General features: G+C 47.1%; 1 protein-coding gene across 2 annotated transcripts; it reads left to right on the top strand.

Annotated features, from left to right (window-relative positions):
* The first annotated feature begins 2,807 nt into the window (after positions 1-2,807).
* LOC135980957 (uncharacterized) lies at positions 2,808-10,924 on the top strand. Of its 2 annotated transcripts, none has more exons than XM_065581821.1 (2): positions 2,808-4,553; positions 7,678-10,924. In XM_065581821.1, the coding sequence occupies exon 1, from the start codon at positions 3,556-3,558 to the stop codon at positions 4,537-4,539; it is 984 nt and encodes a 327-aa protein (XP_065437893.1). In that variant the 5' UTR covers positions 2,808-3,555; the 3' UTR covers positions 4,540-4,553; positions 7,678-10,924. The 2 variants fall into 2 exon arrangements, with proteins under 2 accessions (XP_065437893.1, XP_065437890.1); XM_065581818.1 differs by having other exon boundaries at positions 2,808-4,570.
* Positions 10,925-12,398: the final 1,474 nt, after the last annotated feature.

Here is a 12,398-nt window from a genome sequence, read left to right as displayed (position 1 = left end):
GGATAAAAGACAGGTAAGTAAATTGCCTGATTGCTATGAAATTGTGAAACTAATTTGGGAAGGAAACTGGGGTGAGGATGTAAAGACACATTATCTATAAAGAAGACTCTGTATGGTGGCTCCAATGTGACGGCATGGAGTTCAGAGACTCTTCTGGCAGAAGTGATGGCCATTAGAAAAGCCACTTTCCAGAAGTGGTATAGCAAGGAGCATGTTGCTAGCAGCTCAAACAGTGGTCCCATAAGTTTGGACAAGACCAGGCTCAGGTCCCGGGGGGAACAGGTTCCCTCACTTGAGGGTACCACCTTTCTAGTCCTTTGAGGAATCTGTCATGTCATTTGAAAAAAACAGATTGGTTATCTACCAGAGAGTGGACAGCTGATAGAGGAAATGGATAAGCCATTTCAGGTGTAACAAACAGTTGAGTATATTTTGAATGAGGATGGTATGATGGGACTACCTACAACGTTATGTGGCCCATCAGCAATTTCCAGTAGCAAAAATCCCCAACAGCTGGAGACAGGATATTAGATGGGGAGGGCTTTGAGTTACTACAGAGAATTCTTTCCCAGGTATCTGCCTGGTTGCCTTGTCTTGCCCACATGCTCAGAGTCTAACTGATCACTATATTTGGGGTTAGGAAGGAATTTCCCCCTGGCAGAGACCCTGGGGGTGGGGGTTCGCCTTTCTCTGCAGCATGGGGCACGGGTCATTTGCAGGTTTAAACTAGTGTAAATGGTGGATTCTCCATAACTTTAAACCATGTCTTTAAACCATGATTTGAGGACTTCAGTAACTCAGCCAGAGGTTAGGGGTCTATTTCAGAAGTGGGTGGGTGAGGTTCAGTGGCCTGTAATGTGCAGGAGGTTAGACTAGATGATCACAATGGTCCCTGATGAATGGTCCCCAGTCTATGAATGGATGAATTGGTTGGTGAGACTCAAATTTGGGAAGCCCAGACCAACAGTCACTTCCATTTTAATAGGTAGGTGGTCCTGGTGGAGGGCTTTCTACTGCTTAGTAACACTTGGCAAACTTGGTTTGAGCAAACCTGTTCTCTGGGATTTAGCCATGGAGCTTCCAGGCCATTCAGTGAAGGGAGCTTAGGTTCGGATGGAGCACCAGCAGTAGTCCCGGGAGATCAGATGCAGGTGTAATGGGAGGGAGATTGGAGTTGTCACTGAACGGTCTAGCAGAGTGGAGAACCAGTGTTGGCAGGGCCATGTTGGGGCTATTAATATAACGCAGGAGTGGTCTCACTTGATTTTGAGTAACACTCTGTGAAGGAGTGGGATTGGGGCGGAAAGCATAATAAAAATGTCCTGTCCAGGATAGCAGGAAGGCAACTGTGATGGAAGCCAGGGAGCAGAATTGGTGACACTTTCTTTTGTACTTGTTCGCAAACAGGTCTATTTGGGAAGTCCCCCAGTGCTGGAAAATGTCTCTGGCTACATCCAGGCGAAGAAACCACTTGTGTTGACTGGAGAAAGACCTCTCAGATGATCTGCCAGCTTGTTTTGCCTCTCCAGAAGGTAAGAGGCCTCGAGGTTGATTGAGTGAGCTATACAGATTCTGATAGGTCGATTGCTTCCTGACGAAGGATGGAAGAGTAAGCTCCTTCCTTACTATTTAGGTAAAATATGGCTGCAGTGTTGGCCGTAAGAACAAAATAACTTCTGCCCTTGATGTGAGGCAGGAACATCTGACAGGCAAGACGAACCGCTCTGAGCTCTCTGACGTTGATATGAAGGGAGAACTCTGCCTGAGATTGAAGGCCCTGAGTTGTGAGGCACCCTACTCTACTGCTGATGTGCCAGAGACCAGAGTCATTAATGGTTGAGGATACATGAAGGGAACGCCTGCACAAACATTGAGAGGATCCAACCACCAATCCAGCAAGATGATGATCTGTGATGGTACCATGAGTACAGTGTCTAAATGAAGATGGCTTGGTGAGCACACTGAGGCCAACCACGTTTGGAAGGGTCTGAGGTGCTGTCTCGCGTTTTGTACCACATAAGTGCACGAGGCCATGTGGCCTAGGAGCCTCATACAGTTCCAGGCTGTTGTGATTGGATGACCTTTGAGGTGTGTCACCAGGGAATGGATTGATTCGAATTGCACCTCTGGGAGGAATGCTCTGGCCTGGGTGGAGTCCAACACCACTCCAATAAACTCTATCCTCCCGTACTGGACAACGGGTAGACTTGTCTGTATTGATTAGAAGATTTAGGGCTCTGAATATTGACTGGATGACTCGAATGCTGGACACCAACTGAGCCCTGGACTGGCCCATGACTAGCTAGTCATTCAGATAAGGGTAGACATGCAGCCCTAATCACCTCAGGAATGCTGCCATTATGGCCCTACATTTTGTGAACATCTGAAGAGCTGCAGACAGGCCAAATGGGAGCACTGTGAATTGGTAGTGTAACTGGTTCATTACAAATCTGAGGAAACTTCTGTGCCCTTGATATATCGACACGTGAAAGTAGGCGTCTCAAGTCGAGGGTGGCGTACCAGTCTCCGGGATCCAAAGAGGGAATAATGGATGCCAGGGTGATCATGTGAAATTTTTATCTTTTTGAGATAGTTTGGCCAGGTCTAGAATAGCATGAGAGCTCCCTTGGCCTTCTGAATTAGGAAATAGCGGGAGTAGAAACCCCTCCCCCTTAACCTCTGTGGCATCTCCTCTACACTTCTATACAAGTAGGTTCAATCCTTCCTTCAGGTGGGAAGTTTTTCATGGGAGGGGTCCCTGAAGAGGGACGGGGCGGGAGGGTGGGAAGGATGGGTAGAAATGAACAGGAGGGTGTATCCCACCTTTACAGTGCTCAAAACACAATGGTCTGTGGTGACACAGGACCAAGCACTGAGGAAGTGGGAAAACCAGTTTGCAAATAAAGGAGAAACAGGAGCTCAGGAGCTTTTGCGAACAGGGGCTGCTAACAGGGAGTTTCGTAAGGGAGTTCTCCAGGTGAAGGAGGAGCAATACAGCACCCTTTTGGGGTAAGTGACTGTCTGTAGTGTGTGTTTGTTTGTGTTTGAGGGTTACTTGCTGTGTGCTGAGCTTGTGTTTGTCAGTCTGTTTGTTTGTTTTGGTTGTTTGAAGGACCGTGTGCTGTGGCTGGCAGTTGGAAGCTGTGAGCTTCAAAGGAAGGTTTGAAAGCTAGAAGCCTCTGGTAAGTGGCTGAGCCTTAATCAGTGGCGGGGCATTCATACAGGCCAGGGCTTTATAAAGCAGCGCACAAGCGACCAGGGAGCTTTTGCGAACAGGGACTGCTAACAGGGAGTTTCGTAAGGGAGTTTGGAAGGGAGCAGGAAGGGGGCGAGGGTCCCTTGCCGGTACTATCTGTTTTCTCTTTATTCCCCTTTGAACCTATAACCAACTACATTCAAAACTTCTTGCTTAAACAACCCTTTCAGCGGACAGGGGGCTGCAGACGGAAGTTTGACAGAGGGAAGCTTACGATAGTTAGGAAGACCCGCAACACCTGTGCCAGCACTGCTTCTGTCTCCTCTACCTGCGCCTGTAGCCAGACAGAGCACCTGAGCATGGATGCTTCTACCCAGATCCTGGTGTGGTTTTGCAGAGACTGTAACTTGCAATTTCCACTTACTGATATCCAGGCTGGGGGGACCATCCAATGTGAGAGGTGCCTGCTGGTGGAATCTCTCAGGCAGCAGGTGGGAGAGCTACAGGAGGAGGTGGCTAGGTTGAGGAGCATCCAAATCCATGAGCAATTCCTGGACAGTGTCCATGTGGAGACAGCTGAGGTAGCTGTCCCAGTACACAGGACTGCTGATACACCACTGGTGGAGGAGGAGATGGCTCAGGGTGGACACTGGCAGCTGGTTACTTCTGGCAGCAGGCAGTGCTCCACCCCTGCTCCGAACCCTCCTGCCGTGGTAATAGGTAACCGTTATGCTCTTCTTGATACAGGAAAGAAGGAATCACTCCCTACAGTAAAGGAGGAGAAGCCTCGTACCCCTAAGGCTGGGAGGTCTGCTGCCACCACTGCGAATAGGAAACGTAGGGTAGTGGTGATCGGAGACTCTCTGCTGAGGGGGACGGAGGCGCCCATCTGTCGCCCTGACATTTCATCTCGGGAGGTATGCTGCCTGCCGGGAGCCCGTATCCGAGACGTTACGGAGGCATTGTCGAGGATTATCCAGCCCTCTGACTACTACCCCATGCTACTCATCCATGTGGGCACAAATGATACTGCGCGGTGTGACACTGAGCGGATCAAGAGTGACTACAGGGCTCTGGGAGTACGGGTGAAGGAGTCTGGAGCGCAGTTGTTATTCTCTTCGATTCTTCCTGTCAAAGGTAGGGGCCCGGGCAGAGACAGATGCATCATGGAGGTGAATGCCTGGCTGCGAAGATGGTGTCGCCAGGAGGGCTTTGGCTTCCTAGACCACGGGATGCTATTCGAGGAAGGACTGCTAGGCAGAGATGGCGTTCACCTTTCGAGGAGAGGAAAGTCCCTATTTGGACACAGACTGGCTAACCTAGTGAGGAGGGCTTTAAACTAGGTTCGACGGGACAGGTGAGCAAAGCCCACAGGTAAGTGGGGAACATGGAGACCGGGGAGATGGGTCGGAAACGAGAGGGAGTGTGGGCTATATTGTCAGAGAGAAAGGAGGGTCAGGACAAAACTGGGAGGAAAGATCAAACCAGTATCTTAGATGCCTATATACAAATGCGAGAAGTATGGGGAATAAGCAGGAAGAACTGGAAGTGCTAATAAATAAATACAACTATGACATTGTTGGCATCACTGAAACTTGGTGGGATAATACACATGATTGGAATGTTGGTGTGGATGGGTACAGCTTGCTCAGGAAGGATAGACAGGGGAAAAAGGGAGGAGGTGTTGCCTTATATATTAAAAATGTACACACTTGGACTGAGGTAGAGATGGACATAGGAGACGGAAGAGTTGAGAGTCTCTGGGTTAGGCTAAAAGGGGTAAAAAACAAGGGAGATGTCATGCTAGGAGTCTACTACAGGCCACCTAACCAGGTGCAAGAGGTGGATGAGTCTTTTTTTAAGCAACTAACAAAATCATCCAAAGCCCAAGATTTGGTGGTGATGGGGGACTTCAACTATCCGGATATATGTTGGGAAAATAACACAGCGGGGCACAGACTATCCAACAAATTCTTGGACTGCATTGGAGACAACTTTTTATTTCAGAAGGTTGAAAAAGCTACTAGGGGAGAAGCTGTTCTAGACTTGATTTTAACAAATAGGGAGGAACTCGTTGAGAATTTGAAAGCAGAAGGCAGCCTGGGTGAAAGTGATCATGAAATCATAGAGTTTGCAATTCTAAGGAAGGGTAGAAGGGAAAACAGCAAAATAGAGACAATGGATTTCAGGAAGGCAGATTTTGGTAAGCTCAGAGAGCTGATAGGTAAGGTCCCATGGGAATCAAGACTGAGGGGAAAAACAACTGAGGAGAGTTGGCAGTTTTTCAAAGGGACACTATTAAGGGCCCAAAAGCAAGCTATTCCGCTGGTTAGGAAAGATAGAAAATGTGGCAAAAGACCACCTTGGCTTAACCACGAGATCTTGCATGATCTAAAAAATAAAAAGGAGTCATATAAAAAATGGAAACTAGGACAGATTACAAAGGATGAATATAGGCAAACAACACAGGAATGCAGGGGCAAGATTAGAAAGGCAAAGGCACAAAATGAGCTCAAACTAGCTACGGGAATAAAGGGAAACAAGAAGACTTTTTATCAATACATTAGAAGCAAGAGGAAGACCAAAGACAGGGTAGGCCCACTGCTTAGTGAAGAGGGAGAAACAGTAACAGGAAACTTGGAAATGGCAGAGATGCTTAATGACTTCTTTGTTTCGGTCTTCACCGAGAAGTCTGAAGGAATGCCTAACATAGTGAATGCTAATAGGAAGGGGGTAGGTTTAGCAGATAAAATAAAAAAAGAACAAGTTAAAAATCACTTAGAAAAGTTAGATGCCTGCAAGTCACCAGGGCCTGATGAAATGCATCCTAGAATATTCAAGGAGCTAATAGAGGAGGTATCTGAGCCTCTAGCTATTATCTTTGGAAAATCATGGGAGACGGGAGAGATTCCAGAAGACTGGAAAAGGGCAAATATAGTGCCCATCTATAAAAAGGGAAATAAAAACAACCCAGGAAACTACAGACCAGTTAGTTTAACTTCTGTGCCAGGGAAGATAATGGAGCAAGTAATTAAGGAAATCATCTGCAAACACTTGGAAGGTGGTAAGGTGATAGGGAACAGCCAGCATGGATTTGTGAAGAACAAATCATGTCAAACCAATCTGATAGCTTTCTTTGATAGGATAACGAGCCTTGTGGATAAGGGTGAAGCTGTAGATGTGGTATACCTAGACTTTAGTAAGGCATTTGATACAGTCTCGCATGACATTCTTATCGATAAACTAGGCAAATACAATTTAGATGGGGCTACTATAAGGTGGGTGCATAACTGGCTGGATAACCGTACTCAGAGAGTTGTTATTAATGGTTCCCAATCCTGCTGGAAAGGCATAACGAGTGGGGTACCGCAGGGGTCTGTTTTGGGACCGGCGCTGTTCAATATCTTCATCAACGACTTAGATATTGGCATAGAAAGTACGCTTATTAAGTTTGCGGATGATACCAAACTGGGAGGGATTGCAACTGCTTTGGAGGACAGGGTCATAATTCAAAATGATCTGGACAAATTGGAGAAATGGGCTGAGGTAAACAGGATGAAGTTTAACAAAGACAAATGCAAAGTGCTTCACCTAGGAAGGAAAAATCAGTTTCACACATACAGAATGGGAAGAGACTGTCTAGGAAGGAGTACGGCAGAAAGGGATCTAGGGGTTATAGTGGACCACAAGCTAAATATGAGTCAACAGTGTGATGCTGTTGCAAAAAAAGCAAACATGATTCTGGGATGTATTAACAGGTGTGTTGTGAGCAAGACACGAGAAGTCATTCTTCCGCTCTACTCTGCTCTGGTTAGGCCTCAGCTGGAGTATTGTGTCCAGTTCTGGGCACCGCATTTTAAAAAAGATGTGGAGAAATTGGAGCGGGTCCAGAGAAGAGCAACAAGAATGATTAAAGGTCTTGAGAACATGACCTATGAAGGAAGGCTGAAAGAATTGGGTTTGTTTAGTTTGGAAAAGAGAAGACTGAGAGGGGACATGATAGCAGTTTTCAGGTATTTAAAAGGGTGTCCTAAGGAGGAGGGAGAAAACTTGTTCACCTTAGCCTCTAAGGATAGAACCAGAAGCAATGGGTTTAAACTGCAGCAAGGGAGGTCTAGGTTGGACATTAGGAAAAAGTTCCTAACTGTCAGGGTGGTTAAACACTGGAATAAATTGCCTAGGGAGGTTGTGGAATCTCCATCTCTGGAGATATTTAAGAGTAGGTTAGATAAATGTCTATCAGGGATGGTCTAGACAGTATTTGGTTCTGCCATGCGGGCAGGGGACTGGACTCGATGACCTCTCGAGGTCCCTTCCAGTCCTAGAATCTATGAATCTATGAATCTGTCATCATGGGAATTGGTACGGCGTCTTTGAGTGTCCCATCAAAATGCCTGTTTAGAACCCCCTGGATGTCTGGATGGGACAGATATTGATGTCAAGGTAGAAGGTGGCCTGTGCCTATTTCTCTTCCTCTGCAGGTCCTGATGGGCAACCGGGGCAGAGTACTGAAGAGGCTGTTGAAGCCTGTAGTGCTTCCTTGAAGGAGCTGGGGTGTACAACCCATGGGACGTAAGGGTCGCTCTTGAGCCTTTTAGTCCATGAAGCTTTGCGTCCATCTGTTCTGAAAAGCGCAAAGCTTCTTCAAAAGGCAGGTCCTGAACAGTCTGTTGGACCTCTTGCAGGAGCCCAGACGACTGCAACCATGAACTTCTGTGCTTGGCAACTGCCAAAGCCATGGACCTGGCAGCCGAGTCAGACACATCCAGAGCAGCCTGTAAAGTGGCCCTCACCACCGATTTTTCCTTTGTCCAGAAATGAGAACTCCTGTCCAGTATCTTGTGGTAGCAAGTCTTTTTGAACTTTTGCATGGAGTCTCACAAGTTGAAATCGTATTTGCCCAGTAGCACCTGCTGGTTCGCAATTCTGAGTTGTAACCCCCCAGTAGAATAAACTTTCCTACCAACAGGTCCAACTTCTTTCAGTCCTTTGATTTTGGGGTTGTGCTTTGATGCCCCTACCTTTCTCTCTCATTGGCAACAGACACTATAAGGGACCCGGGGGGTGGTGGGCAGGCATGTAATATTTTCGTTGAGCTCTTTTTGAAGTGGTGGGAAAGGATACAGGGTTCTGCCACAGAGTCTTAACTGGGTCCATTATGGCCTCATTGCAAAGCAGGGCTATGTTGGAAGAGCTTGCAACAGCCAAAATATCAACCAGACTGTAGGAGGACTCTTTTACTACCTCCATTTGTATGTCCAGGTTCAAGGCCACCCTCTTTAACAACTCTTGGTGCGCCTTATAGTCATCTGGTGGAGGCGACATACCCCCTCCTGAGACCCCCTCATCAGGGGAGGAAGAAGAGGAGGCCAGCTCTTGGATGGATACTCTTCTTCCATTTCTGCATCAGGAGGATCCATTGAGCCAGTTCTTGGAGTCCAGCATCAGAGCTGGGACTGGATACTGTCCGGTGGGGTGGTGCCATATGTCCTTCCAAGGCCACTAAATAGAAATGCCTGGAATATAGTTTGGAAACTGGGGGAAACCTCCCTGGGTTCCAAAATGACTACTGGACAGGTGCAGGTCCCCAGTAACCTCCTAGCCAATCACTCAATGGTACTCTGGTGCCCAGATCCATAGAAGGGTAAAAACATCTGGAGGAGTGGTGAGAGTGACTTCGAGGCTGGAAAGAGCACAACCTGATCACCAATTTAGAAGAGGTTGTCTTCCTCCAGTGACCACAGGGATGCCGCACCCAGTGGAGCCGGTGAATGGTGCTGGAGGGAGAGGTCTGCACCGAGGCAAGCATTGCAGGTTTCTCCTTTGACAGTACTGAAGGGCGAGCCATCCTCGGTATTTGGGGTCAGCATGGTACTAAGCATTGTAAAGATGTGGCCAATTCACCCTTGTCCACTGGCACCAGTAAAGTCCATCCCTGTACTGCCAGTGATACCTGTATCAATAGCAAGAGAAGATCCGTGGCAGCTGCAAACGCCTCTGGTGTGGTTGGTACCAAGATAGTATCAGTACAGCGCGGCGCTGACCATATGGAAACCTCTTCTAGTTCCAGACTCAACGGTACCTACATAGGTGCCGGAATCAATAGTGCCGGCTTCTGCAATACGTGGCAGAGGAGTGCTTTGGTTTAGACTGCACTCTACTCTGATCCTCATGTCTGGCAGCCTTTGGTGCGGGGGATCATCCCCTTTTGGCAGCTTGTTTCTTATGCCTTTTTCTAGGCACAGGGAATGGTGATTGGTGCTGGGACTCTGGTGTGGTAGGAGGAGCACAAGATGCCAAGTCTAACTGGCCAGGCTCAGATGGAGGTCTCAGTGCTGCCTCCATGAGCAGGAACTTTAGCCTGGCCTCACAATCCTTCATTGTGCAGGGCATGAAGTCCTTACAGATCTGGCAATGGTCCCCAACACGAGCTTCTCCCAGGTACCTCAAGCAGCCGGAGTGCAGGTTACTCAGGGGCATAGCCTTGTTGTAGGAGAAGCAGGACTTGAAGTCCAGTGACCGCAACATCTCTCAACACTGGGAATCAGATGAAAAAGCAATAAACACAGATAACTAACTATTTACAATATACAGAGAAAGTTCACTGAGAGAACTTGTGAACGCAAGAAGAGCAGTTCCAGCGACCGTCACAGGTGGTATGAAGGAACTGAGGAGATGCGGGGTCAGCCGGGCACTTTATGTCGGCACTAGCAGTGCACAGCAACAGAGGGCACTCAAGCCACCCTGATGGGTGCACCACTGAGGGAATAATTTCTGGTGACTGTGTGCGGGGCGTGTGCACAGTTAGAGTGGAATGCACATGTGCAATCACTCAAAGAAGTACCTACATTTAGCTATCAGCTAACTGCTCTAAATGGGGATTCTGTCTCAATTAAAGAATAGGGCAGCATATAGTGAGGTGGAGGGTTGTGAATTCTTGCCTGACTTAGCTGGGCTTTTGAGGAGAAGATGGTGTCCTATAGAATGAGAGCATTATGGAGATCCAGAGAATGGATATTTTATCTGCTGATCCCAATCCCTGTACTGCTTTGGATACAGGCTACAGACTCCTGTTTCACCAGCAACTGCGAGGACCAGTCAGCTATTAAGCCAAGGGCTGGAAAGCTGCTGGCTGTGGAACCTTCCAGATCAGGGGTTCTCAAACAGAGTCGGGACTCCTCAGGGGGTTGCAAGATTATTACATGGGGGTCGCAAACTGTCAGCCTCCACCCCAAATCCTGCTCTGCTTCCAGCATTTATAATGGTGTTAAATATATTTAAAAGTGTTTTTAATTTATAAGGTTGGGGGGAGGGGGTCACATTCTGAGGCTTGCTATGTGAAAGGGGTCTCCAGTACAAAAGTTTGAGAACCACTGTTCCAGAATGTTTGTTTGCTGACAGGGCTCTGAAGTGTTGGAAAGGACTGAGGTGCTGCCATTTCTCAAGCGCTGAAGAGTCCAGGTGACACACACACTTGGTCACACTGTAAAGCCTGAGGAATCATCTCTGAGAAAAAATCAGAGGGGGATGTCTTTTGATGTGTGCTAAAGTATGGTCAATGTTACGTTGAAATCTTATATTTGAATGTTTATAACAGAAACGAAAGGCACAGGGCAGAGGAACGTGTCCAAAGAACACCAATAGATTTACTGTCTAATTGCTTTGTTTTAAGTTATTTGTAATATTCCAAGTACTATTCACAATGTTTTGTGTGCATTAAATGTTTGTTTTATGGAGAGAGTTTGTGGTGTCCTCTGTTTGAAATTGACTGGGAATTACTAACATCCATTTATCATGGGTTTACATACAATAGCCTGGAGGTTTAACTCTGTGTAATGCTTTTTCAGAAGTCCTGAAAAGACAAAACTCTGGTCTGCATGTCAGCAAAGAGTTACACTGAGTTACCGGAAGAAGGGGAGTGCATAGTTATACAGACTATTGCCTGAGAAGTCCCTCCCTGTCCTTTTTACACTTGCACTGAACAACACGACAGAATGGCATCCATTGGGATCAACTCACTTAGCCTATGCAACTAGTTCCAGAGTATGGACTCAATCCTGGGTAGGGCTGAGTAACTCCTGGAAGTGACTCCCAATGAGGCACTAGGAATTGAAGGAGCTCAGCACCTCACTGGAAGTGCCTAACATCCTGCAGAATAAATCCCTATGTCGACTGTGCAGTGGACAAGGGGTTAGCCTCAGAACTCAGCCTGACAGAGAGCAAGCAATTCACTATGGGTGGAATTCATCTTCATGCTGAGGGAAGGTCAAGGTTCAAGTACCATTTACATTTAAATGATGCATAGGCCTTGTGCTGGCCCTTGGCATGAGGGTGAATTTTACCCTAGTTGACAAATTCCTAACGGCTTATTTAAATTAGAAAGTTAGGCTTATTCCAGGGAAAGGTCAGGGTATGTCTTCACTGCAGTGTTAGCTCAAGTTACTTACATTCAAGTTACTCCTCCTGAGTTAGCCTAGCTTGAGTGAGAAGGGCCATGCTGTGAAATTACACTTGAGTTGCTGTGTCCACACTGGTACTTTACTCACTTGTGTGTGGTGCTGAGACTGCTGGGGGCATGGCCCATGGTTTGTAACACTGAAGTAAGCTGAGCCCTCTATGAATTCTTTCTGAGTGAAGTGGAGGAGAGCTTGTTTGCCCTTACTGGATGCACAGGAAGGATAAGTGGGAGGGTGGAATTGTGGAAAGGCATTGGAAAACTAGTGGCACTAGTCTGTGTCCACACTGCTGAGTGGTTGTGTTAACAGTTGCCATTTTGTTGTGCTCATTCGAGCTGTAGTCTATCCCCCCGCTCAGGCCAGCCAGTTTGAATTAAAAGCACCACCACACTTGAGTTATGAGGTTTTGTGTGTGGATGTGACTTGAATTAGGGGCAGCGGGCAAGTTCATAATTCACGTTAACTTTGCAGTGCAGATAAACACTCAGTGACACTCTGACTATGGCAGTAAAACAAGAGTCCTGTGTAGCAAGATATAGTCCACATAATAGGGTTTTACTGTTGTACTGAAAGCCACTGGAATTCCATAAAATAAACAGAGCTGCCCAATTTAAAGCAGATGCATGTAACGACAATCAGGTTTCATCTCTATTTTAATCTTCTGAAACCTCTGCACTCAGAGCTCAAAGGAACTGGAAACTGAATGAGGAGAATGCTGGATGGCTATCAGCCTCGGAAGGATTTGG

This window comes from Chrysemys picta, chromosome 1 (genome assembly GCF_011386835.1).
Source record: "Chrysemys picta bellii isolate R12L10 chromosome 1, ASM1138683v2, whole genome shotgun sequence".
Taxonomy (NCBI): domain Eukaryota; kingdom Metazoa; phylum Chordata; order Testudines; family Emydidae; genus Chrysemys; species Chrysemys picta.
Note: the sequence above shows the minus strand (reverse complement) of the source record. Positions and strands in the feature narration are given on the sequence as shown.